Below are 24,799 nucleotides of genomic sequence, written 5' to 3'. Positions count from 1 at the left end.
CCGAAAGCCGAGCTGGGGTGCAAAGATTCCCCCGACCCCAGATCTTGCACTCCGCAAGTGGCTCAATTTGACCTCCAATTCGTTCGTTTGAAAGGGGCAATGCAACATCTACGTGTGCGCGACTGTGGGAAACAGTTCTTTGCATTGGTCGTGAGAGGAATTAGCAGTGGAACGTCGGAATATTCTATCATCGACTCTGGGGTGGGCGGCCATTGATAGGACTCGAGCTACGGTTAGCTAATTTTAATCGTGCATAAGAGATCCCATGTCCCGGTTTTATACTTGTTCCGTTTAGTTGGCTGATGTGCTGTAAGCTGACTGATCTTGTCGACGTTCGATTAGAGTAGAGATCCTGAAGAAGTTACAAGCATGGCTAGGTCTGGCGGCGATCTTCCTGACCGGGGCATATACTGCTGCTCTTGAGACTTCCGAGGCTTCATCTTCAACAGTCCAGCCGACTGCTGTATCGGCTTGTTCTTACAGCACCTTTGCGTGCGAGCAGCTGACGTCCAATCTGTACCCGACGCTGCTACCATCCCCTTTGAACAGCGAAACTCCAAACGTACCACACTTCACCCAGGCGTCGACGCTGTTGCCGGATAATGTCACTTATACGAAGTGTTCTTCAATCCAGTGGCCACGGTATCCCCTAATGGCCAGCACGGTCAGAGCGCCTATGTCGCTCTCTTGGCCAAGTACACTTACACGCATGAGCCTCCCTTCACGACCACCGCATCGCCGACACCCATCCCTTCCAACGAGCTGGTCTGCCCCTCTCAGCTGCCCGCCAGACCTCTTCACGACAACACCGAGCTCAAGTTCCCTGCCAGGATTGGGTGGGGCGTGACGGCTAGCGCATGGCAGATCGAGGATGGTCTCCAAGTCGAAGGTTGTAAAACTCCCCTTCAGATAGATTAATGATTCAAATCTTGTTGGTCTTGTTGGTATTGCCACTGAAATTGATGCTTTCTAGAGCCTTGAAAGATCTGGATGTTATTTGTCAACATTTTGTTCTACTTGACTTTGTACCAGCAGTTGCACATGGTCTGATTCCATGAGTGTGAATTCATCACTGAGTTCGTCGTTGATAAGGACGACCGTTTTATCCAAAGGGAATGGCTGTGGGCTCGATCAGCCATTGAAGTTTTTCAATAATTGCACTAGATCTGTGATTAACTATCTCTTCAAAGCATATATCCGGCAGTTCACTCCCCCGGATATTGTTGCCAGAAACAATGCCAACGATTACCGAGACAACTTGGCACTAAAGTCTAGAATATCGTCTCATTCCCGTATAGCCCTCATTTGTCGCATTGAGATAGGGTACGATTTGCCTCGCATTATTGAAGCGAGCGTGCATGATATTGATAGTCGATATCCAATGCTTGACTTAGTCTCGACTTTTATGTATCAGATTTGCAATAGCTGACGATGCATACACCAGAAAACGAGACCGAGATCTCAGCGTGGTGTCTTCAATGCTTTACCACGACCAATGACTAAAGTAGCGGAGTTTGGGCAGCGGACTTTCACAACTCACCTGATCGGTGCAACATTGCAGAACTTGGATTTGTAATCCGTCCTCGACTGAGTCCATGTTTGCCCCTCATCTGATGTTGGAGGGTGCGATCACCACACGGAGCGGGGACCCGGGAGGGCCAAAAGGCGGGGCCTTCGACGCGGTTCGCCCGAACCTGCGTCTCCTCACCGAGGCGAGCTCCGTGTTGATTGGAAGAGGATCGGACCTTGAAGAGGGGGACCAGATGGCTTTAGCGGCTGTTAACATGTCCGAGAAAGACATGGAACGCTCCTTGTCGTGGGGCGTGTCCGGGAAGCGATGCATGGAATCTAGAAGTACAAAGAAGAGCTCCAGACCTCGGTAGTCTTGACGTCACTGGCCGGGCGTTTTAAGCTTCAATTTTTATACACTGCAGACCGTTATTTATCTCAACAACTGCCAGAACCCGGACATCACCTTTTCTCATCTGAACATCACTACGCTGCTCAACAGTTAGTCAAGCACAGCATCACCACACATTATGAAGGAAGCCATTGTCAACCCCGACCTGTCCGTCGAGGTCAAGGACTCACCCATTCCCGAACCAGGGCACGGGGAGCTTCTCGTCAAAGTCATCGTCTCAGGCACAAACCCAAAGGACTGGAAGCTCCCTTTTTGGTTCCAGGCCGCCTCGAACTCGGGCGATGACGTAGCTGGCACAGTCGAGAAGGTCGGCTCCGAGGTTTATGAGTTCGCAAAGGGCGACCGCGTCGCCGGGTTCCACATCATGCGCACCGCCAACGGCAGCTTCGCCGAGTACGCCATCGTCCCCGCCTACACCACCTTCCACCTCCCCGCGAGCGTGACCTTTGAGGAGGCGGCGACGGTGCCGCTGGCCGCCTACACGGCTGCCACGGCGCTGTTCCACTCGCTAGAGATTCCCTCGCCTTGGGACCGGGCCAGGGAGACCAAGTCGCCTGTTGTCATTTACGGCGCCAGCACAGCCATCGGTGCCTTTGGCATCAAGCTGGCGAAGAAGGCCGGCGTGCACCCACTGATTGCCATTGGAAGTAAAAACAGCGCTTTCGTCACTCCGCTCTTGGAAAAGGAGAAGGGGGACGTCTTTCTGGATTACACGCAGTTCGAGTCGCAGGACAAGCTGGCGGAGAAGCTGAGAGAGGTCATCAAGGAGACCGGGCTGCGATCATTCAGGGTGTTTGACACGGTCAGCGAGAAGGGGTCGTACCAGATGCTCAGCAAGGCTATCGCGGGTGCGCCCGAGGAGGGCACTGGTTTCAAGCCGAGGATCACGACGGTGTTGCCCGGCAAAGACTTTAGCGACGTCGACCCCAGCGTCGAGGTCATTGTCACGAGCGTCGGCTTTGTGCACGAGGAGGAGAAGCAGGGCCGGCTGTTTGGATTGATCTGGGCGAGGGTCTTTGCAGAGGCGCTGAGGACGGGATGGATGAAGGCACACCCGTACGAAGTTGTCAACGGCCTGGAGGGAGTCCAGAAGGCTCTCGAGGGGCTGAAGAATGGCACCGTCCGCGCCAAGAAGATGGTCATCCGTGTCGCGGAAGACAATTGACAAAAGAACTTGGGAGATGATTTGTGGTAACTTGTAATGTAGTGCGTGCAGATCCAAAAAGTTTCCTGGCGAAATAAGGTGCTTACGGATGTGCGCGGGATATTTTGCCACGCGGGAACGCTGATGACGGCTGATTTTTAATCTATTTTTGTTCTCTTCCGCACTCAATCGGAGCAATCTCCAAGAGGTGCGGCATGCTATCCTCAGCAGACGGACCCTCCCCGTCAATGCCGCCGTTCAGTACCAACTAGACAAAGCAAATGCTCCTCGCAACGCCTTCCAATTCGTAGCTTACATTCTAAATTCACGCCAAGGAACAAAGGGAAATGAGAGACTCTGACGCAAGTCCCCGAGTCCAAGGAATGAAATCGCCGAGACGCTCGACTGAATCTCCGGTCCTCCACTACGCCATGCCGACGTGGACGTCCTTGCCCTTGACACTCTTCCACTCCACAAATACCGAGCCAATGATGGTCGCAGAGGCCGTCACGGCGCTCACGAGGAACGCTTGTGCCAAGGCGTCACTGTAGGCATGCTCAACCGCAGGCAATAGAGCTGGCTCAATGGTCTTTCGGATAGCTGTCACACCCGCGGCGATGACGGAATGGGGGTCAATGTCTGGGATGTACTCCACCAGGCTCTCGACGAGCTTGTTGGTAAAGACTGTTTGGCCGATGGCGACGAAGATGGCACCGCCAACTGTCTGTGTAAAGATGATGATGGCGGTTCCCGTGGGCACGTCGGCCATCTCGAGGACCACCTGCACCGCCATCAGAGGCTGCTGCATAGCGGCGCCGACTCCAGCGCCGGCGAGGATTTGGTAGCCGATCCACATCGCAGAGGACGTATTGGGGTTGAAGGTGGAGATGAGACCGTATCCGATTCCCATGAGAATGGAGCCGAGAATCATCCAAGGGGTATAGTAGCCCCATATGGTGACGGCGGCGCCCGCCACAAGTGAGGCGATGATGTTGCTGACCAACATGGGCAAGTTCCTGACTCCCGAGTTGACGGCTGAAACGCCCTGGACAGATTGGAACCAGATGGGTAGGAAGTAGACAGACAACAGGAATGCGGCGCCGGTGTTGAAGGCGAAGAAGGAGGATGACCAGACTGAGCGTTGCTTGAAGATGCGCGGCGGCACTGTGGCGTTTTCCTGGCCGAGGTACTGCAAGTACAGGAAACCTGCCATACCGAAGCCAAAAATAAGGAAGAGAGCGATGACGCGGGCAGAGGCCCAGGGGTATGTGACGCCACCCCAGTGGAGGGCGAGTAGGAGACAGATGATGGCCGGCATGAAAAGCATGTTTCCGAGGGGGTCCATCTGGATAAGGCGCGTACGCCACGTCTCCTGAGGAATGGAGCGGACGGGGTCAGGGAAGAAGAAGAGAATGACGATAATGGTGACAGCTCCCTGTTCACGGCATTAACACAATAATATTTTAAAAAGGATCGAGCTCGACTTACGATCGGCAGGTTGATGTAGAAGCACCATCGCCACGTGAGACTATCCGTGAAGACACCACCCAGCAAAGGGCCAGCGACGGACGAGATGCCCCACATGCTACCGACAGCACCGGTGTAAATGGGGCGTTTCTCAAGGGGCACGCTGTAGGCGAGGATGATGAGTGCCCCGGCAAAGATGCCAGCTGATCCGACTCCGGCGATGGCACGGCCGATGATGAGCGCGATGCTGTTGGGCGCGATGCCACAGATCAAGCTGCCAAGCTCGAAGATGGCGATGGTGACAAGATACACCCACTTGATGCTGAAGAAGCTGTAAAACTTGCCGAATAGCAGCTGGAGTGAGGCTGTCGTCAGGAGGTAGGCGCTACCGTACCAGCCGACGTCATTCAAGCTCTTGAACTCATCCGTGATGCGAGGGATGGCAGTAGCTATGATGGAGTTGTCTGCATGGTGGTGGTTAGCTGTGGCTCTAGACCGTCGGATATGTGTGTGTGTATGCATCGGTTCCTTACCCAGAGCCATCAAAAACACACTGAAACACAACGCAGTGACAATCAGAGCCAGCTTCATTCCCTTTGGATACTCGACATTATCCTCGTCATTCACAACCTCGGCCTGTTCTGACTTGATGGAAGGTATCCTTGATAGCTCGCTGTACGGGACTGGGGGTAGCAGAATAGGGTCGATTCGTATATCTTGAAATGACGCGGCGGAGCTCGCAAGTGTGATGTCTTTTTCCATCTCATCGTAGTTTGAGCTCGAGTCGCTTGGTGTCAGGGTTGACTCTCTTGACTGAGGGAACGTCGGAGCTGCCATGAAGGACGGCACCGCGGCCTTCTGAGCGTCGAACATATTGTCGACGACAACGGGATGGTCGAATGCTGTAGAGAGGGGTTGGGCAGGCCTACAGGTGCAGCAAGGTAGAGTCGGGTACTCGGGATGGAGTGACACGATGCGGATGGCAGGTGAGGTGGCAGCGCTACTCTGTTACTTCTTGATTGTTTATCCTAATGAGGAGACTGGGAAACCAGAGTAGGGGTGAGGATGACGGATTCTATATAGCTCAAGTTAAGTATGTTGGACGTGTCAGTTCTTTGGAGACTTCCGACCAAGCTCATGGCCTTGCCGAGGACCTGGATGCTGGGGTCGGAAGCAGGCGGTGATGGTCGCACTGGGAGATTAGAGAGCGCAACTCCCCGAGACACTTGTCTGGGCTCCCATGTCACACCGGCATGCTTCCGGCAAGGGCAGGAGTGCAGAAGGCAGGTAGCGCTGACTCTGACTCTGGCTGGTGAACGGGAAGCGGACGCCAAGTATCGGTCTCTTGGTGTTGTACAAGAGATGATACCCTGGGAGAGGGGCAGACGTTGTCTCAGTCGTCTTGGGAGCTCTTCTCCCATGCGCCGAACGGTGTGCTGTGTAAGCTGGAGCCATGGCTGGTGGCGTAGTCAGGATGATGACGACCAAAGACGAGGTACAGTAGTTGGTGGCTGGCAAGGCAACTCAGCAAGCGCCGGCACTGAGCATGCAGACGGTACTCGGACTGGGGGGAGAGAATCCCACTCCCCCGTCGCACTTGAGACTAGGCAGTTGGGACAGCGGAAGGACGCGACGCCCACACGGAATGGCGAAATACGGGAGGCTCCATGGCCAGAGACGGGTACAGCGTCATCGGCGGGATGTTGGTCAACCCCGAGCCTTGTTTGCAGATGGACGTATACCGGTAAGACGGGGAGGGGCGTAATTTGAAGAAGCAAAGGTTCAAGAGAGGCGGATCAGGGTTAAAGACATTGTTCGACGATGGGAGAGGGCATCTCGGAGTCGCACGACGAGGTGTCCAAGCTGTGGGAACAGCGGGAGGCTGCTTCTTCTGCACGATGCTGCAATCATTTCGAGGTCTTAGATGCCGCTCACTTGATGCGTCAAGCCTGCCATTGAACAGCTGAATGCAAGTGCCCGAAAGATTGATCGACGGTTGTTGACGTGCAGCTTGATGGAATTCAACGGCAACGAACGCCTTCAACACCCTCGCCCTCGCCCTCCGTTTAATCTGCGTCCTGTTCCGGGAGACGGGTACGTACCGCCGGGTCAGCTAGATATGTGAGTGTCACGTGATGAGACAGCCGTTGATGAGGTTCCATTCAGGATGATTACCTAAGATATTCAAATAAAGCGGGCCCATTCCCTCCAACTACGGTACCCAAGCACGGTCAAGGAACCTACAGGCTATGTACATTAACCCCCGAGTCACCTCACTCTTTGATATGAGCAGGACACTGAACCAACATCACTATTTCGCTCCACAATACGTGAAGGGAGAAGTACACGAACTTGACTGTCTCAAACTTTTCCAGTGTCCTCGTTCGGAAGCCTCGAATGACCCGAGTTACCGGACAGGAAGCGAGCGACCGCGCCGCATAAAACCAACACCATCGAGCACCAGCGAAGCTATTGGACCCTCCAAGTGGGCAGACGGAGCCCCCATTGCTCATACGGCGGTGAGGCTTAGCATCACGGAGAAGCCTTCCAATGCTACGTACGCCCGCCATCTCTTGTCTCCCGTCAGATCTAGTCGCACCACAGACTCGACACCCCAGATTGTCCAACCATTGGGACAGTTTCCAGCATTTTGGTTGCGACCGGGAGAACACTCGCTGTCTTCGCGGCACTGAAACGCTTTCCTGCCGCCCTGTCAACCCGACTTGGGTCGCTTGGGTCTCCGACTTGGATTTGATTGCTTCCTGGTGTATCACCCCGCCGTGTAACAACTATCGCCATTTCCTCCTCAGGTCTTGTCTTCCTGATACTGCTCGACCCCTTCTCCCCCTTGTTCCCTTTTTTGTCCCCATCGGCACAATGTGTTTCCTTGACCAGTATCTACCTATCCCTCGTGCAGCCTTCCATCACACTACCAACGAATGAGACGGCGAGGCTTCCACTTCTCCCATCAACGATCATCGATTCAGCGAGCCAAACCCTCATCATAACAGGCCTCCGATGTCTACGAATAGGTATGAATAACATGTCTATTCACCATGGTGACGCATATGGCTCGAGGTCGATAGGCTTTTACATCCACGGCATGCGCTTCTGCTACTGACATGGGATCGGCGCTACGTTTTCTTTTGACACAGACACGATGCTAAAATGCTCATGCAGTTAGGCTGTGTGTTCAGTGTTCAAATTCAGACGATCGTACTTCGTCGTGCCCTTATCTTCCCGCGTGGGTCTTGGTACTCGACAGTTCGTCTTCCCTGCAACTCCGCGAGACACAACATCTCGACCGAGGCGCATAACTCCAATGTTTGTGTAGTAATTTCGATATGTAACCGTTGTTGCAGCCCTCGCGCTTTGCCACGAGTCTTTACGCCGTCTCACTGCACCAAATTCATGTCATCGACACCGACAAGCCCTCTGCCGTGGACTGACTGGGCCTTGGGTTCTCTCCGTCAACAAATCGACGTTGCTTCTACTCCAAGGTACTCTTGTCGGCGGCTGGTACTACCTCAGTACCAGACTAGGAATGTCTCGGGAGACAAAGACACCATTGGCGCCACCATAAAGACTTCGACATCGTCGTCTCCATATCTACGTACTTAGGAAGCTGGGCCCCTGGCCTCTCGCTCTCTCGCCCCCATTCAGCACTAGCTCAATCTGTCCCCCAGTTCACAAAGCCGTTTACACCATGCGAGGGTTCAGCCAGAGGCGTTTCGAACCAGGTGGCTGCCATCGCTGCAGTGCTTTCCAGGCGCACCTGTCAACACCACCGCCGTATGCACGCTCCATCCAGTCACTGCGGCTGATCCAAGACAAGATCGAGCAATTTATCCGGCGACAAGACTGTTCCAGAACTCGGCTCACTGCGGGCAATTGACGAGCAACTAGTCAACAGGCGACGACACTAGCTGCCTTCGACTGACGAGCAAACAAAAGATCCGATGAGGCAATGGTGGTCGCACTCGAACATGCGTGTGGAACATGCGTATGGAACATTCGGTCGTCTGTTGTGACGCCCCAATGTGGTTTGCACATCGAGGTTTTACAAGCATCAGTTGCAGCGCGTACGCGGATTCATCTATCGTCGCTCGAAGCATTTGCTTCCATTCCAGGCCCTGTCTCTACGCGGATTTCCGGCCCGTTCGCGTTTGCGCCAGCTGCATACCGAGATCGAGGTTCTGGGACATGGATTCAGAATGGTTCAACCTCTTCGGAGCTTGAAATTCGTTCACAGTTTTACCAAACGCGTCTGCTCTTCATGCTTGCAGGGGAGGAAAGAGGTCCACAAGTCTTGGTCCTTCTCGACAGCCAAAACCTGTCAGTCAAGGCCCGCCACCACGGTATCAGCCTCTTTTGAGATTTCTGGCATAGCTGTGATTACAATCTCGTCTATTACCATGTGCCCGACGTCTACAGTCTACCGCTTCCTTGTCCTTTTCATGTTCATGGTCAGAAGTGCATCACCATGCTTCCCTTTTTATCAATTAATGTATTGTCCTCCACACTCTACTGCCAAATTTCCCATGCTTGTAAAGGTTGGCCCGATCCAGCCAGGCCGCCCTCCTCAAGGTGGCTTCTATCCCAGATCATTTTGATACCTGCCGATTCAAAATGTGCTTCCAAGGAGTTTATATACTTCAGACTGATGTCACTTTTGTCTGTAGATTTATCAAACTTGACCTGTTTTACTTTTAAATTTGGTGACGCGAACAAAATTTCTTCGGCAATGCGTCTCAGCTTCCCCATTATTCTCTTGTAAACATGTCAGAACTCAATTTGAAGGATAGACGTTGGTAGAATATCAGTTAAGCTCCAGTTGGCCTGTAGTTTCAGCCATTTTCAAAAGGAACTGCTCGCGGACTGGTGTCGATAGCGGCTTGATCATATACAAACTCCTGTATTCGAAGGTATGGAAGGCCACCAGCAACTGTACGGGAGTGTTCCCTACTCCATCGGCCTAACTCATGAGAGAGGCGCAACTTCCGTAGGTTATGGCGGACTAGTTCAAGTGCCTGAAGCAGTTTCGAGACGTCCCAATATTCGATGTTCGAGTTCCGGTAGATATCTCTTGCTCCGAATGCCAGCCCTTGCAAATTGGGGAGGCATTTTACCAGCAGACTAAGTAGTAAGATCCTCAAAACCGATCTCGCTCGCCAATAATCTCGGTACGTTGCCTAACTTCAGTGTTCAAGGGTTGACCAGAGTCCTCTGGTTTTGGCCGTCAAAGACACTGCATCACATAGAATAGAGAGTTTTGAGGTTCGGTGCCGCGATGAGGAGCGCAGAAGCTTCACCTTTTTTCAGTCCGGTGGTTCTTTTCGACACACCTGAGATCGATTGTTCGGAGTGCGGGGAAACAAGCCCGGCTGTCTCTGATGTGCTCATAATCCTCAAAGCTATCCCGGGCTGTCATGAGGATATCAACGTCTGATGACAAAAGAATCGCTAACTCTTCGAGCCAGTGGTACATCTTCCAGCCTTAAATGCGCAGCAAAGCCTCGAGCTAGCCGGAGAAGTCTTTCCATATTTTGGTATGCAAGTATCCTCTGCTTGGAGCGTGTTGTAAAGCGCCAGCCTTTTCAGTTGCCTTGATGAGGAGAGGAGCCAGATCTGGCGTGCACCCGCTGAATAAGTCATTCTCTATCAGCTGCAGTGTTCTGATATGAGACGACAAGTCCGGACTTTTTCATAGCGCAGTAAGAGGGGCACCTTGCCGTCGTCGTTGTTTTGCAAACGTTCATTAGACTTAGCTCTGATACCGCAATGATGTTTTTGAGGCAAACCTTTCGTGGCGTAGGTATGGGAAAGGAACGGCGGGGCAACAGCGGAAATTCGCCTGGACACGCGACAAAGACGCCGCAACGCCCTTGTGCTTAGTCGGAAGTTGTCCTTCCCGGCGTCGGGAAGAGTCCCGGCGTGTTGACAGTGGAATCAGAGCAGAAAGCGGATTTGCTCCACGAGCTTGAGGGGCATGGAACCCATTTCCTGGGGTTTCATTGTGATTGGTAGAGTCCATAAGCTGCGTGTTGATCCGACACTTTAGCGCTCAGATTTCGCCATGTCGGTTTGTATGAGGTTGCTCATGCCCGGATTGAAACATGTCCCCGGCTCATCAACTTGCACGACATCTTCGATTTTCGCGTGCTGATGGGCATGGTGGACGTGTACCACAGGGACGCGGCTCAACAAGGTTCACCAGTGTTATCAAATTTGCTAGTAAGCTAATTACCGACCCAATTCTCGGCGAGCTTGGCCCTGCTTGGAGCCTCCCTTGGCAATAGCCGTGGGTTTTAAGCTTCTTCGATTTCAGGACGACCATCCATTCGTAGGCTGATCACTGATTCCATTCCGGGACTCCCGGTGTCTCATTACAGGAGACTTTGAATTACGGTAATATAAGATAGATAAATCGCCGTTGAAGGGGGATTTCCACGCAAAAATGATTTTGAATTCAAGTGTCAAACATCGGATGACCTTTGTCAGCCTCGACATATCAGTCGGTTGGTCGTATGGGATCCTATCCAGACGAGCACGCGAGGTTGGCGCGTCCTTGCCAGCCTAAGCACTGCCCTGGACACAGGTCTGAGGTAAACGCGTACAGACAATTGCGTCTGATTCTTCGTTGTAGCGCCTGAATGGGTCCTTTAATGTCAAGATGCCTCTCAAACAGTCAAACCCTGAGACCAGTATCTGGAACTCGTGCAACCAACTACCAAGAGCCAAACCATCGGGTCATGCATGCCCGCGGCAAGTTTGATTATGGGCGTTACGATTAGTCGCCCTACGGAAGATCAAACTTGCATCTCGCCTGTAATGCTCGATATAGAGTCTGGGGTGTGGAGGACTCCAGCAGTTGTCTTGAGTTTCGCGGCTGCACTAACATTTGGGGACACAAAGGGTTGACACGGGACCGATTCTGTGACCGGGGGGTCTCGGCTGACCCGTTCCATCGGGTCTTCTTAACATTAGCGATCAGATTGTGGGGCCGATTCCCGGAGCAGATGTTGTTTTCGTATCCACGAGACGAGACCGTTCGACCGGAACTCGCCAATTCTTTACATTAGGGGAACGGAATTGAACTAGATAGGCGGGGTAAATCGTCCATGACTCAACAACAAAGGTCTTGTTTGATTTAAAGGGAATTTGATTCGTCTTCTTCCATTCTTATCTGCCCCGATTTTACCGTTCATCCATCCCCTGCCGACCCCGCGGAAAAACGCTTACGGGGTTTATATGTCCAGCTTTGTGCTCATCAACCTCTTCTCATGTATTTACGTCGGACAACATCGACAGCCCCCATTAAAACCACCTGCATCGACGACTTCAACCATGTTACTGAATCCTTTTTTCGGGGCAGCCATCCTTGGAGCCCTGTTGGTCTTGTACCTGGCGCATTGCTACTCATCTCCGCTATGGAACATCCCGGGACCAACACTGTCAAAAATTACCTCACTCCTCCTGAGATGGCACGAATTCGAAGCTAATCGAACGCTTTACATCCACTCCCTTCACTTGAAGTACGGTCCTGTCGTGCGAATCGCGCCTAATGAGGTCTCATTTACGTCTTACGAGGCCGTCAAAGAGATTTACGGGTCTCTGGGAAGTGGTTACGATAAGCATCGTTTCTACAACCTTTTCAAGGTTTTTGGGCGCAGGTGAGTACCGCAAATTTTATGGAAGAACTTTTGATGCCGCTGACACTGCGTTTTGGTTCTTTGATTTAGAACCATGTTTTCAACCCTTGTGAAGGGCGATGTAGGTCGCCTCAACTGATTGTCTGAGGAAGATGATATCTGACAAATGTTTAGCACGCAAAGCGCAAACGTATCATTGCCGATCGCTATGCTAATAGCAATATTGTGAAGCCCATGGCACTCAGCGGCATTGAGGAGCGCGCGGAAAACTTTGTAAAGCAGTGCGCCGATTCAGCAAGGAATAGTATCGATGTCTACGTACGTTCACTATTTCGGACACAATGAATGGGTGATGGCATCATCTTAAAATCTTTCTGACACATAACTTTTCTGATTATCAGGTCAAGCTTCACTCTTACGCTTGTGACTGCGTTACCCATCATTTGTTCCACCCTTACGGAACAAATAGTCTCCAGAAACAGGAAGATACAGACATGATGGAACAAGTCACGAAGGATGACAGTTTGCGAAGTGAGGTTGTTCAGTTCAGCGGGAATTGAGTGCTTGCTTACCTTAAACTCACTAGGCCGCCTTATCCAGCACCACTATCCGGTCTTCTATCAGTACTTCTCTAAAATTCTTGACCTATTCTTCGATCCGCGAGCCACACCCCTCGCCAAGGACTTTGTCGTCGGTGCTACCTCCAGAATCGATCCCGCGCCCTTCACTCTCCTAAGCCGCCTTCAAGATAAGAGAGAAAGCGGCAGCAGCGTCAATCAAGTGGATGCTATCGACATCGCCGCGGAATGCACAGATCACATGGTTGCTGGTATCGATACAACAGGTGATTCGCTGTGTTTCTTAATGTGGGAACTGTCGCAGCCGGCATCTCTTGAAATTCAACGAAAGCTCCAACAGGAGATTCGAGAGAACACAGACGTCTCCTTTGATAAGCTTTATTATCTTGACGCCGTAGTTCAAGAAGGCCTACGATGCTATCCTGCGATTCCAATGTCGCTACCCCGAGTGGTCCCGCCTGGGGGGAAGACAGTTGATGGGTACTTTATTTCTGAGGGGACCATTGTGAGCAGCCAGGCTTATTCAGTACATCGCAATAACGATGCAGTCTTCCCGAGTCCTGAAACTTTCGCCCCTGAGCGCTGGATGTCTTCTTCCGGAGAGGCCGAGAGGAAGCGGCACTTGTTTGCGTTTGCCCACGGCGGAAGAGGCTGCGTCGGAAAACAGTAAGCGCTTTCCACTACCTTCTTACAGGCTACTTGTGCGAGAGGATACTGATCCTGGATAGTCTTGCATTGGCGGAGATGAAAATTTTGCTTCGCAGCATATATGGACAATATTCCACAGAACCAGATCCGTCTATTACTCTCGAGAGCATGAGGTCTCACGACCAGATCATTTCTGCTCGGCCATTTGGACAACGGTGTCTTTTGCGATTCATTCCCATCCCGAATGAAGAGGCTGTGTGAGCGGCCGGTCGACAAATGGTCTTGCAAGTTAGTGTCAAACAAGAGGATTCAGATTGCCATTGGAGTAGGTAGGTCTGAAGTTGTGAACAGACAAGCAGAGGAGGATCACACGAAGAGGGTATATTAGTAGTTGCTCGACCAGTAGACTGAGGTACCACTATAATCAGATACTACAAACATCTTCTTGAAGTAATTCGAATGCTAGATGTAGCCTCTTCTTAATACGACTTGGTCACCTCGAACAGAGATCAATCCTATGCTACGAAAACATTTTCCGCTTTCATCCCGGGATTAAATAACCCTCTGTCAACATCCTGGCAAAAGACCCACCGTCCAGAGAACCAGACTGGACTTTGAACAAATGATATCTGTACGCAAGTCGCTAGTCAACTGTTAAAACCCGGGGCAGGAGGCGGCGCTTGGAAACAAAGGTTATTACATCTCCACCGGGGTCTCAAACGTTAGCTCAGTGAATTAACAGGGAGGTTCAACTGCAAATACCTATTTTACTTTCTTCGCTTAACTTTTATAGCTAATATAAAGTGGTACTTTTAAATCTAAAATCTAATATTTTTATTAAAAATAAACCTCTTTTTTATATATATTTTACTATTTTTTTTTATTAATTTTATGATAATAATAATAATAATAATAAACTTTATTATTATTATTGATAAAAGAAAATATTAATCCTTATTTTATTATATATTTTATTTATGCGTATAAATATCGTGATTATATAAGGTTACTACTGATTCTAGTAAAGTCTACTGGCAGGTGCTGCGCTAACGTATAAAACCCTGGTAGAGGTTTACTACTCAATAGGTCTGAGAATGGGATCCGGCTTTAAAGATCTCTTGGCCATTGGCTACCGGGAACCCCCACCGAGTCATTGTCGGCATTTGAACAAAACCTTGTTTCTTGTCGGTGTTGTTACCATCGGCAGCGCAAATTGCGTGGAGTCGTGGATGCTATGGAAGCTTGACAATTTTCTTAGGCTGAAAGCTGTCAATGCCTATGCTCCATGGCTGACAGCCTGTGTATTCCAATCCCGCTTGATGGCTAGTACACAGAAAATATAGATTTTGCCACATCCTGAGGAAGTCTAGAACTAGCGTTGGCTATCATGGCTCTATAAGTTGCACCAAGAAGCGCAAAAGCTCAAGATCAAGATTTGGCGCGTGCGATGCGAGAGGGACTAGATGGAGTCAGAAATCTGAAATGACTTCTCGTTGATAGTAGACGTGACGCGGCGACAGCTTGTCTCGGACGGATAATTTCGCTCATGTGGCCGGCCGACATAGCGGGCGCCCATAAAAGCTTTTACGGTGAGTTTAGGCTCATTTCCCTCTGTTCTTCTTGGTTACGAGCTAGTAAATTGGCATTTCTTTCTCCAGCTGCCGCTCAGCCTTGGTCAATCAAAGCGTTGAACTCTAAGAGAGAGCATCATGGCCTAATCCTTGCTCTGCGAGAATTTAATCCACCGGATGGTCCGGGATGTAGGGCCTTTTCAAGCACGCAAGCTTGTACAGCATGCTACAATTCAGTAACAAACGACAACGGGAGAATTATTCAGTCGTATGTCAGACACAAAGTGGCAGCGATGATCGTGTACCTTGGAAATAGGGATAACGTGCTGGCAACCAATAGCTTTCACGGAGGCTTGCTCCGGCCTTGGACTCGCAAGATGTTCGTCTGTCGATGTGGAGCCCGTCATTTAGAATTCGTGTTCTTCAATCAATTTGACTTCATGACCTATTGGAGTCAAACTCTGCTTGGTCATTGGCCTTACCTTCTTACCGGACCGCCGGGCTCGGCATGTACGGATATATAGTTCTTATAGTCGCCACGTCTTGACCGCGTCGTTGTGGGAAGACGCGATTTATAAGTCACTCCTTTGATCAACTAGTCATTCGTTTTACTCAACATATCTTTGCCATGCGTTCCCATATTTTGTCGCTCTGCGCTTTCAGCGCCACATTAATTAGTGCCTCAACCGCCGGTCTCGGCTGCTACGACGAGTCCGCCTTCAAGCCCGAGGACATCATTCAACCTGATGTCCTCGTCATTGGAGGTGGAGCCACCGGCACATACGCCGCCGTCCGTCTTCGGGACCAGAACAAGACCGTGGCCGTCGTCGAACAAACCCCACTGCTCGGAGGTCACGTCAACACCCTCCACCCCGTCACTGGCGAAGTTATCGAGTATGGCGTGCAGGCATACATTCAGAATGACCAGACGACACAATTCTTCGCGCGTTTCAACGTCCAGCTGAACAACTCTGCCCTGTCTCCTTTCCCGAGCAAGATTGTGGATTTCAAGACTGGATTCGTCGTCCCCAACGCTACCGCCGTCGACCCCAACACCCTCGTCGGACCTCTGGCGAACTACCTCTTCGCCACCCTCAACTTTGAATTCTTGGCTGAGGGCTACTACGACCTCCCCAAGAAAGTCCCCGAGGACCTGTTGATTCCCTTTGGCCAGTTCGTCCAAAAGTATAACCTGACCGACGCTGTCCCGGTAGTCTGGATCTTCGCCAACGGTGTCGGCAACCTTCTCGAGACCCCGACGATCTATGTCTTGCAGAATTTCGGCCAGGCCCAAATTAATGGCCTCGCAGCCGGCTATAAGTACGCCCTTGGAGGCAACCAGCAGGTCTACGACAGGGCTGCCGCTTTCCTCGGAAGCGACGTCTTATTTTCCAGCACTGTCGTTGCATCCAAGCGCACTGATGATGGCGTCAAGGCCGTTGTTGCCACCCCCACGGGACGCAAGCTCATCAAAGCCAAGAAGCTCCTCATCACTATTCCCCCTACCGTCAAGAACCTCGCGCCCTTCGACCTCAACGACCATGAGATTTCCCTCTTCAAGCAGTGGAAAAACGTTCCGTACTTTGTTGGAGTTATTAATGACACTGGTCTTCCTGACCTGACCAACTTCGACAACGTCGATATCACCGCGCCTGATGCCCTTCCGTCAGCGCCCTTCGTCTGGCGTCTGGAGACTGTTGGCATCCCCGGCTACCAGGTCGTCAAGGTCATCGGCGAGGCTGACTCCACCAAGGCTCAAGCCTTGGTCATCGACGCCGTCCGCAAGGTTGGAGCTTCGTTAAACAGTACCTCTGCCACTGGTGTCAATTTCGTTGCGTGGCAGGAGCACGCGGACCTCGGGCTCCAAGTCTCAACAGAGTCTATCGCGGGTGGGTTCTACGGCGACTTGTACGACCTTCAGGGTAAAAGAAGCACATTGTTCACCGGCAATGCTTGGTGCTCTGACTATTCTCCCTTGCTCTGGCATTACACGGAGGAGAGAGTTCTTTCCCATCTGTAAAGGTGAACTTGTTCATATAGCAGCGTAATTAGTAATCGGACACATACTGCTACGAACAAAAAATATGATTGAATCATGTCTCGCCTTTCTGAACACTAACAGTGACTCTTGATATCTCGACATCTTGATGTACCTTGGCTACTTGCAAATAATCCATTTAATGCCGAGCTTTGTAATATTTGAGTATTACCAAACATCACTGTATGTGATGCGGTGGCTTCCCTTAGACGTGATGTTGAGAGCTTCGGACTGAGTAGGAAGACGCCGTTGCATAATTAATTTATGAAATAATGACGTAGAACCTCAGGGTATACCCAATTTTTATCACCATGTCAGTTTTTGGAGTGAACGAACGGTCCTACAGTCTTGGCATTCAAGTTTACAAGCCTTCGCTTCGATCTTCATCCTTTTGTTAGCTTCAAAGTTCAAACACAACTCGTGAATGTTGCTTCGGTATATCGATAATCAAAGGTCAGTTCTCAGTTTCCTCTACAAGTACGAATCCTCGGGTTCAAATTGGTATTGGTATTACGAATACTGAATGAGATATTGACGGGAATTGCATGTGGAATGCCCCGTGAGAAGAGATACGCTTACTTCGGTGCTCTAAAATTCCATGCCGCTGTGTACCTCAAAAGGTGACACCAATCATAGATACTTGGGTCATGAGACGAATATTATCTTTTGGCTTAATCCCATACATGGCTAAAGGAAACATCAGAAATCTTCGAGTTGCATGCCCAGTAACTTGTACATGCATACCTCAGTGTGCGCGTGAGATGTGCCCTTCTTCTCGGCCAGGTCTTTAGTCCACATTGTAGATGCACTGGCCGCGCACCCGAGGAACTCGCCGTGATGCTTGGGTATAAAAGAGTTCTTCTTGAGGCACTAGACTACAACCACTCGTTCGATTTGAAGGCTGACAATAGCACCAAGAACAAGTGCAGGCGTCAAGCTCTCCTCTACTCCACTTTTGAGACGTGCCGGGGGTGGTTGAGGTCCCACTCCAAAGAGGTATCTTGAGGTACTGCCTGGTCACGGGGCGATAAGAAGAAGCCTGCCAGAAATCCAAAAGGGACGATTATCTGAATAGTAATGCCGGACACACACAGACTCGAATGGAGAGACGAAGAACTGAGGGCCCGAAGCAACGAGTTGCTGTTCCCTGTGATCTGTCCTTAATCATGGAACATAGTTCTTGGCACGAAGACCACTTCAGTCTCATTCCAGCATGTAAGGCATGCAGTCCAGGAGAGTGAGGAGACAAAGGAGGCGCTGAGTCGCATGATGGCACTTGACTGGGCCTGGTCATGCAACGTGGGAAAACATCAAGGCTGAGGTGATCTTGGCAGTCGGCCTTTCTCCGAGGGGTCGGCCTCTGGTTTTACGATTAGTCGGCGGCGTTGCGGACAAGCCCGTCGCCGGACTCCGTGAATCGGCCGACACAGTGCTGTGGGAACCTCAGAACATATGACCAATGGAAATATCGGGGGCCGCCTCAGGTCGGCCTTTGGAGGCGTTTCATTGGCTATTACGCACAAGGCCGCGCTTAATCCTTGAAGTATCAAGTCGCGAATACACAAGCTGCCAAGACACCCTGTCAGAAGTTTGGGTGGCACGGTGGCACGTGGGTGGGTTAAGCTTGGTCGCTGAATATTCCGTGATCCGCAGGGGCCGGTTCCCCGAATGAGCCTATTTTGGACGTACCCAGCGGGCTAGAAGGATTGCCCGAGTCAGCAGACATTCTGCTGGCATTTTGTGGTGTAAGCGAGGAAGCAGGCTGTTGTTTCACCCCTCCGCAAACGGAAGCTACCAATATTTTGTTTCGGGTAGCATTTAATTGGGAAACCTCACAAGACGAACATACGTTCTTTAGCAGTCAGGATGTGATTCCATCGAAGGTGAATTGAGCACAATATGTGTTTTTAGGCAGTCATCTAGACGGCAAGATGGCCATTCACATTACTTAGAGGTGGAGTACGTCGATGCGTTAAGTGAGACTCCCCTATATACGTCTTCTGACTTCTGCAAGTCCCACATCACTCGTCACTCAAAATAACTTGTTATAAACCCACTTTACAGCATGTCAGTTTTAACATGGGCAGTCTAAACACGGGGCTCTCGAGCCAGTCAGTCAGCATGACTGAGTGTGTGGGGGGGACGTGACGGGGCGAATTGCCAAGAAACAATGCACTAAGTGACTGGATTTGACATGTCCAGCTTTGCACAGCTTAGCCAAGGAGTATCGTCGGCCTTGATTTGGATGACCGAGCCGCAGCACACTAGGATAACGTGGGGATAGTGTTTGGTCAATCAATATGAAGTTCATGGAGCCACTCAATCGAAGGGTGTTTGGACGTCACAAGCAGTCGAAACCCGCTCCGGGAGTCCGGTCATGATGCTGACCTTGCCTTCTTCGCCTTATAGGGCCTTCAATAAGGCCTTCAAACTTTCCCCCTGAATATTCACTGCCCCCAATACGGAGCCTTGAACGTCAAAATCAGACAGGTCTCAATCTCGTGAGGCTTGGTCCATCATCGTGGCCTGGGGACTGGTTGGCCTCCACCGGGGTTTCATACGTTAGTACGGTAAGGGGACTCCTCCAGCCCTGGTAACAGTGGGCCCCGGCTCGCAGTAAGATATGAATTCCCTAGGGAGATGTACTGCCACTCACGACCCTCAACTTGATCAGGCCGACACAAGGAATTGAAGAACTTTTTTTGATTGCTATTCTTAACGTGAGACGAGGATTGTCAATATCCAGCTGCTTGGCAGGCGCAATTCGATCTTCAAGACATCTTACACGCAGAACGTCATCAGATATCCAAGTATAAAGAGCAAGCGTTGCTTGCTTCCAAAGCTATCTTTCTTCTTCATCCATCGCATCACTCTCATTCTACTTATCCAGACTTAACTTTCATCTGCTTCACAGCTCACTCACATCCAATTTTCATTCATTTGATTCCCAATTATCACAATGGTTTCTTTCAAGGTCTCCAATATCGTGGCCCTCGCCGCTGCCGTTGCCGCCGCACCCACTGAGCTCCTCCAGTCCCGCGCTGTTGTGGCACACGACTCCATCAGCCCCGTCGCTCAAAGAATTCAGACTGGCGGCCTCGGCAAAATCATCGAGACCTTCAACCCCCTCCTTCACATCGCCCACGGTTGCCAGCCGTACCCCGCCGTCGCCGACAATGGCGACACCAGCGGAGGGCTCCAGGACACCGGCAGCTCTACCGGTGGCTGCCGCGACCAGGCCAAGGGTCAGACTTATGCCCGCGCCGGCACAGTCGACGGCAAGACGGTCATCATGTACTCTTGGTACTTCCCTAAGGACCATCCCAACAGCGGCGATGTCGCCGGAGGCCATCGCCACGACTGGGAGAACATTGTCCTCCAGGTTGACGACCCGGCCGCGGCTACCCCCAAGATCATTGGTGGAGCAGCCTCCAGCCACAGCGGCTACAGAAAGGCCGACGGGGCTCCTCCTATGGACGGCAACAGCCCCAAAGTCGAATACTTCACCAGCTTTCCTACCAACCACGAGCTCCAGTTCACCGATACCATTGGCAAGACCTATCCCATCTCCGACTGGGACGCTCTGCCTGCCGCCGCCAAGACTGCTCTTCAGGACACCGACTTTGGAAAGGCCAACGTTCCTTTCAAGGATGGCAGCTTCGAGAGCAAGGTCCGCGAGGCTCTCGAATAGATAGGCATTGCACCCATGGCACGACAACTTCATGGTTGTCTCTTAACGTTTATGAGTGTTTTTTTTTGGTCGACCATTGTTGCGATTTTCGGGTTATGTTGTTTCTGATTAGCTATTCCTGGTTTATCTTTCCAATACTACGAGCCTGGTCTTTTTCCATTCACAATTTTGAATTCGCTCTTCTTGCCTTACTGCCAGTGACTTGCTATGGGATACTGAACGCTAATCTCTGGATCAAGAGGGTGAGTTATGCTAAGGATTGACTCCTTCAAGTTCTTGAATACAATTTCCCTCATCACTGATTCGACGAAGTGTGTTTTGATTTCCTTGCTTGAGATGCGCTGTCTCTAAATGGTCAACACCATGTGTCGGTTAGGTCAAAGGCTAATATATTGCCAGCAGCTGTCTCTGTTCTCCTTTAGTTTCCGCCCTGCGCATGAGACGCGGGATGGCCCGACCTCTCGTTTTAGATCCCCATAGCACATGGAACTTCGAACGCCAAGACCCGTTATCTTGCCGATCTCAGACGGGAGGCGATTGACTTCACAAGGATGTTTTTAGTTGATTTTATTTCTGGACGTAACGCCCGATAGTTGAGACCAAGCATGAGCTGTATGATAGAAGGCTACACCAACTCGTTTGCTGATACAAGATTGAGTCAGTGTAAGAAAATCATCGACTCTCCAGAGGCATCAAGAAAAGCGTTTCCATCGAGAAATTTAGATGTTCTTCCGTCTCATAGTCTGTCTGGTTCACGCTTCATTGCAGCCTCCAGTCACAATCTCCGAGCCGCTATGGTTGGATGTTATATGAGGAGATTATCAAACTCGATGTTTCCTACAGTTGAATTTAGGTTCGTAGCTGCTCAGTAGTAAGATCAATCTTCCTGTTTATTGAGAGTAAGTGAATAAGTACGATCGGATCTGACACGTGTTCCGGGAAATAATGACGCTGCATTTCCAGCGAGCCAGTCACTCCTGTCATCCCATCTTCGGGTAGACGTGTGATTTCTCTATTGCATTACTTCACCACCCGTTTGAAAGCACACGGGCATTAAATTCGATGCATTCGCTTCCTATCATCCCTCAAATTGTCAAAACGACCAATGGCAACGTGATGATCCATCAAGCCGCCGTTTTCATTAGCACTCTCTTCCTCCTCTAGGCCGGGGCCGACAAGTTTGTGGACCACGCAGCCATCGTCGCCTGGCGCACCGCATCCAGGACACTCCCATCGCCCTAATCGCAGCCGGTGCCGAGTTTGAAGAGGTGAGCCCCTGGTATCTCTACATACTCTCAACCACGACATGTGTCCTAAGAATAATCTCGGTTGACAAACATCTCTACCTCGCCACCATGATCACCAGTGCGCTGGCGCAAGGCCGCGCCTCGCTCGCTCTGGGCAATATTGTCGCATTTGGAGCCTATCTACTCTCGATAGTCTGGGCAATTAGCCGAGGAACGCTGGTTCCTCCGGAGGCGTCAGACAGCGATAGCTCCAGCGACTCAGAAGACTCGGACTCTTCTGATTCTTCGTCCACTACTTGGCGAGAGACCAGCTGCGCTATTACATCGCAGCCTGGCCCAGAGATAAACGCCGGAGAGAAACAGCCTGTGCTCCGTCCCTCGGAACGATTTTTGCGCCGCCGCCGCCTCGGGTTGACGTACCACATCGCCTACCTCTTTGCCGGCTTCCTCGCCATCTGCCTGTCAGGTTACATCCTCTCCATGCAGCAACCCAAATCGCCGATGTCCTCGTCGCCTCCGAAATCCTCTTCGGATTTCTCTCCATCGGCACAATATTGCCAGAAAAGTTCATCGCCGTGCTCAGCCGCCGTGGCGGGCACGGCGGCATCCTCGTCGCCAACACGGTTGGCAGCAACGTCTTTTTGCGCGCGGTCCGCTTGGGTATCGTCCTGGTGAGCGCGGAAGGGACCCTGGGGAGTGCCGGGAGCGTTTTGGTTGCCGACTTGGCTGTTATTTGGGTTAGTACTATGGTTGAGTGGTCGTACTCAATCCTTGGTGGGTGGCATTATTTCAAGTGCTTATGTCGGCTTCATTATCGCAGAGTTCACCGTCTTGCCAAGAACCAGAGACCCATAGACCGAACCATACTCCCCCCGCCGTCTGCAAGCGGTTTTGTCTTTGTGATGGAACCTCCTACAGAGAACTTGTTCGAAGATGTCTGTTCAAGTCATGTCTTCCACATGGCTCCAGAAAAGCACAGATGATATCCGCTTGGCCGAATCCGAAGCGTCTCTAAATCAGTCATCGTTCCATGCTAGCAACGATGCAGACCATCGTTGTAGTGAGGTGGAATGACCTATTTGATTTGTCAGTTTCCAGCTTGGAAGGGGGTCTAGAGGACTCTTGGGATATGCACTTCAGGCAAAACGTGACTCGGCGTAACCATCGTCACTTCTCAAATGTTAGCCTTTACCCCTCCCATGATGCATATTCCGTCACTGCCCATTAGTTATATTTGAGTGACGAGCGTGCTCACACTGCAACACAACCAAGCCGGTTGAATTCTATAAAAATGATGAAGAGTGACTCGGAGCTCCTTGGCCAATTCCGCCGAATCCAGGAATGACTTCATCCGACAAAACATGTCCTCCATGTCGGTGTGAGACTATGACAACTCACGCAAGTCATTGATCTTAGACTCCAATCATCGCTGACAAAAGGTCTGTAACCGAATCTCGACGTGTGAGGTTACCTCAACGTAGCTTTGGCACTTTCTATATATATGAAGACCCGGCAAATCTCTGCAAGTGAACATCCGGTTGGTCCTAGACGGGCCCATCTTGGCACCCGCCCATTTGAAAATTTCCCCAACTTGGTGTTTGGCATTTCGGCAAATTTCCGTTCGTGGTCATCTCCACATCTACCAAGACAGATAGATACACCTTTGGAAGATCATGGATAGAATAGGCAATAGGCTAAATCCCCGCAAACTCGGTAGTTGCTGATAGGACTATCAAACATGTGCTCGTTTTTTCATCAACTTTAGTTGCAGGTGGTAGTTGAGTTCATAGAACTGACGGTTACGCCTCAAGTCTCTCGGGTATATAGTATAAGCAGGACGACATTGAAACCCGTCCCTTACACAAACCTCACCTCAAGTCATCAATCAGCCATTCACCCACTAAACCAAACATTCAAAGACAGAAACCATGAAATCCATCATCATCGCAGCCGCCGTCTCGGGTGCCCTCGCCTCCCTCAATTGTACCGCTACGGCCGAGGTCAAGACCTACTGCTGCCCGGACACCAAGTCCGAGCTCGTCAAGACCGGTCCCGCGGGCGCCCTCATCATGATGGGCTGCGCCGCCGACAACACCAATAAGTAGACGTCACCTCCCATGCCATTCATTCTCCCAGAGAAGTAACGAGAAAACAAGGAACTGGTACTGGAACTACAACGGCCTCTACACCGCCTACTCAACCCAATTCAAAGACTGCTATCTCAACACCATCCCCTTCAACGACCTCAAAGGTACGTAAGACTTCTCAAATCCAATATCTGCCGGCTTTCCCTCCCCCACCAATAATAACCACTCCCTGACACCCGGCCCACGGCGTTATAGTCCTCCCCGACTGCAAGGACGACACGTACGTCCTCGACCTTACCCGCGGCAAGTCCGGGCCGCTTGACAAGTGTAACCCCAACTGCGTCAGCCAGACTAAGTTTCCCGCCAACACTTACTTTGGTGATCGCCAAACGGAGACCAATATGGCGTCTGACTTTCCCCGTCCCAATCCCAACCCGGGATGGCCTTGGGGTCGTAGAGAACACAGGGTCTAGAATCTGGTGGCTTTCACTCTTGGGAAACAATGTTTCTTGTTTACAAGATGTTGCAGTATTGCAGAGTTCATCCGGTCAATCGTAGTCTGAGACTTTCGATAGCATGATACAATCTTGCAGGGAATTAAAGTCGATCTTACAGACTATCCAGCCTCTAATCCAAGTAAAGTGATGTCCAAAGACGGGGAATATCCAAGTAACACACCGCCATACCGATACGGCAAATCCAAACACAAAGGTATCAAAGACATTACGTCGGAAAATCCAAATTACCACCACCAC

At 51.0% G+C, this 24,799-nt stretch overlaps 8 protein-coding genes across 8 annotated transcripts, besides 1 other annotated feature; 7 read left to right on the top strand and 1 right to left on the bottom strand.

Annotated features, from left to right (window-relative positions):
* Nucleotides 1–265: 265 nt before the first annotated feature.
* On the top strand, nucleotides 266–1,883 carry CORC01_06215 (beta-glucosidase A; the record flags this gene model as incomplete). The annotated part of the gene is made up of 5 exons (XM_022617856.1): nucleotides 266–273; nucleotides 343–562; nucleotides 661–889; nucleotides 1,299–1,323; nucleotides 1,562–1,883. 5 exons carry the CDS (start codon nucleotides 266–268, stop codon nucleotides 1,881–1,883), a joined length of 804 nt encoding a protein of 267 aa, XP_022475573.1.
* Nucleotides 1,884–2,039: 156 nt separating this feature from the next.
* On the top strand, nucleotides 2,040–3,086 carry CORC01_06214 (alcohol dehydrogenase GroES-like domain-containing protein; the record flags this gene model as incomplete). Its single annotated transcript, XM_022617855.1, has 1 exon — nucleotides 2,040–3,086. The coding sequence occupies one exon, from the start codon at nucleotides 2,040–2,042 to the stop codon at nucleotides 3,084–3,086; it is 1,047 nt and encodes a 348-aa protein (XP_022475572.1).
* Nucleotides 3,087–3,489: 403 nt separating this feature from the next.
* CORC01_06213 (major facilitator superfamily transporter) lies at nucleotides 3,490–5,405 on the bottom strand (the record flags this gene model as incomplete). The annotated part of the gene is made up of 3 exons (XM_022617854.1): nucleotides 3,490–4,500; nucleotides 4,554–4,996; nucleotides 5,066–5,405. 3 exons carry the CDS (start codon nucleotides 5,403–5,405, stop codon nucleotides 3,490–3,492), a joined length of 1,794 nt encoding a protein of 597 aa, XP_022475571.1.
* A 3,266-nt stretch (nucleotides 5,406–8,671) lies between these two features.
* Nucleotides 8,672–8,737: a sequence feature (Short protein (CORC01_06212, OHE98421.1) was converted to a misc_feature.).
* A 3,142-nt stretch (nucleotides 8,738–11,879) lies between these two features.
* On the top strand, nucleotides 11,880–13,671 carry CORC01_06211 (cytochrome P450; the record flags this gene model as incomplete). The annotated part of the gene is made up of 6 exons (XM_022617853.1): nucleotides 11,880–12,205; nucleotides 12,275–12,305; nucleotides 12,359–12,502; nucleotides 12,586–12,715; nucleotides 12,771–13,428; nucleotides 13,491–13,671. 6 exons carry the CDS (start codon nucleotides 11,880–11,882, stop codon nucleotides 13,669–13,671), a joined length of 1,470 nt encoding a protein of 489 aa, XP_022475570.1.
* Nucleotides 13,672–15,609: 1,938 nt separating this feature from the next.
* Nucleotides 15,610–17,001, top strand: CORC01_06210 (FAD dependent oxidoreductase; the record flags this gene model as incomplete). The annotated part of the gene is made up of 1 exon (XM_022617852.1): nucleotides 15,610–17,001. The coding sequence occupies one exon, from the start codon at nucleotides 15,610–15,612 to the stop codon at nucleotides 16,999–17,001; it is 1,392 nt and encodes a 463-aa protein (XP_022475569.1).
* Nucleotides 17,002–19,978: 2,977 nt separating this feature from the next.
* On the top strand, nucleotides 19,979–20,710 carry CORC01_06209 (necrosis- and ethylene-inducing protein; the record flags this gene model as incomplete). Its single annotated transcript, XM_022617851.1, has 1 exon — nucleotides 19,979–20,710. One exon carries the CDS (start codon nucleotides 19,979–19,981, stop codon nucleotides 20,708–20,710), a length of 732 nt encoding a protein of 243 aa, XP_022475568.1.
* A 1,355-nt stretch (nucleotides 20,711–22,065) lies between these two features.
* On the top strand, nucleotides 22,066–22,632 carry CORC01_06208 (uncharacterized protein; the record flags this gene model as incomplete). The annotated part of the gene is made up of 2 exons (XM_022617850.1): nucleotides 22,066–22,263; nucleotides 22,300–22,632. 2 exons carry the CDS (start codon nucleotides 22,066–22,068, stop codon nucleotides 22,630–22,632), a joined length of 531 nt encoding a protein of 176 aa, XP_022475567.1.
* A 1,253-nt stretch (nucleotides 22,633–23,885) lies between these two features.
* Nucleotides 23,886–24,517, top strand: CORC01_06207 (uncharacterized protein; the record flags this gene model as incomplete). The annotated part of the gene is made up of 3 exons (XM_022617849.1): nucleotides 23,886–24,058; nucleotides 24,114–24,208; nucleotides 24,300–24,517. The coding sequence occupies 3 exons, from the start codon at nucleotides 23,886–23,888 to the stop codon at nucleotides 24,515–24,517; spliced, it is 486 nt and encodes a 161-aa protein (XP_022475566.1).
* Nucleotides 24,518–24,799: the final 282 nt, after the last annotated feature.

The sequence above is a fragment of the Colletotrichum orchidophilum genome, assembly GCF_001831195.1.
Source record: "Colletotrichum orchidophilum strain IMI 309357 chromosome Unknown Scaffold_46.1, whole genome shotgun sequence".
NCBI lineage: Eukaryota > Fungi > Ascomycota > Sordariomycetes > Glomerellales > Glomerellaceae > Colletotrichum > Colletotrichum orchidophilum.
Note: the sequence above shows the minus strand (reverse complement) of the source record. Positions and strands in the feature narration are given on the sequence as shown.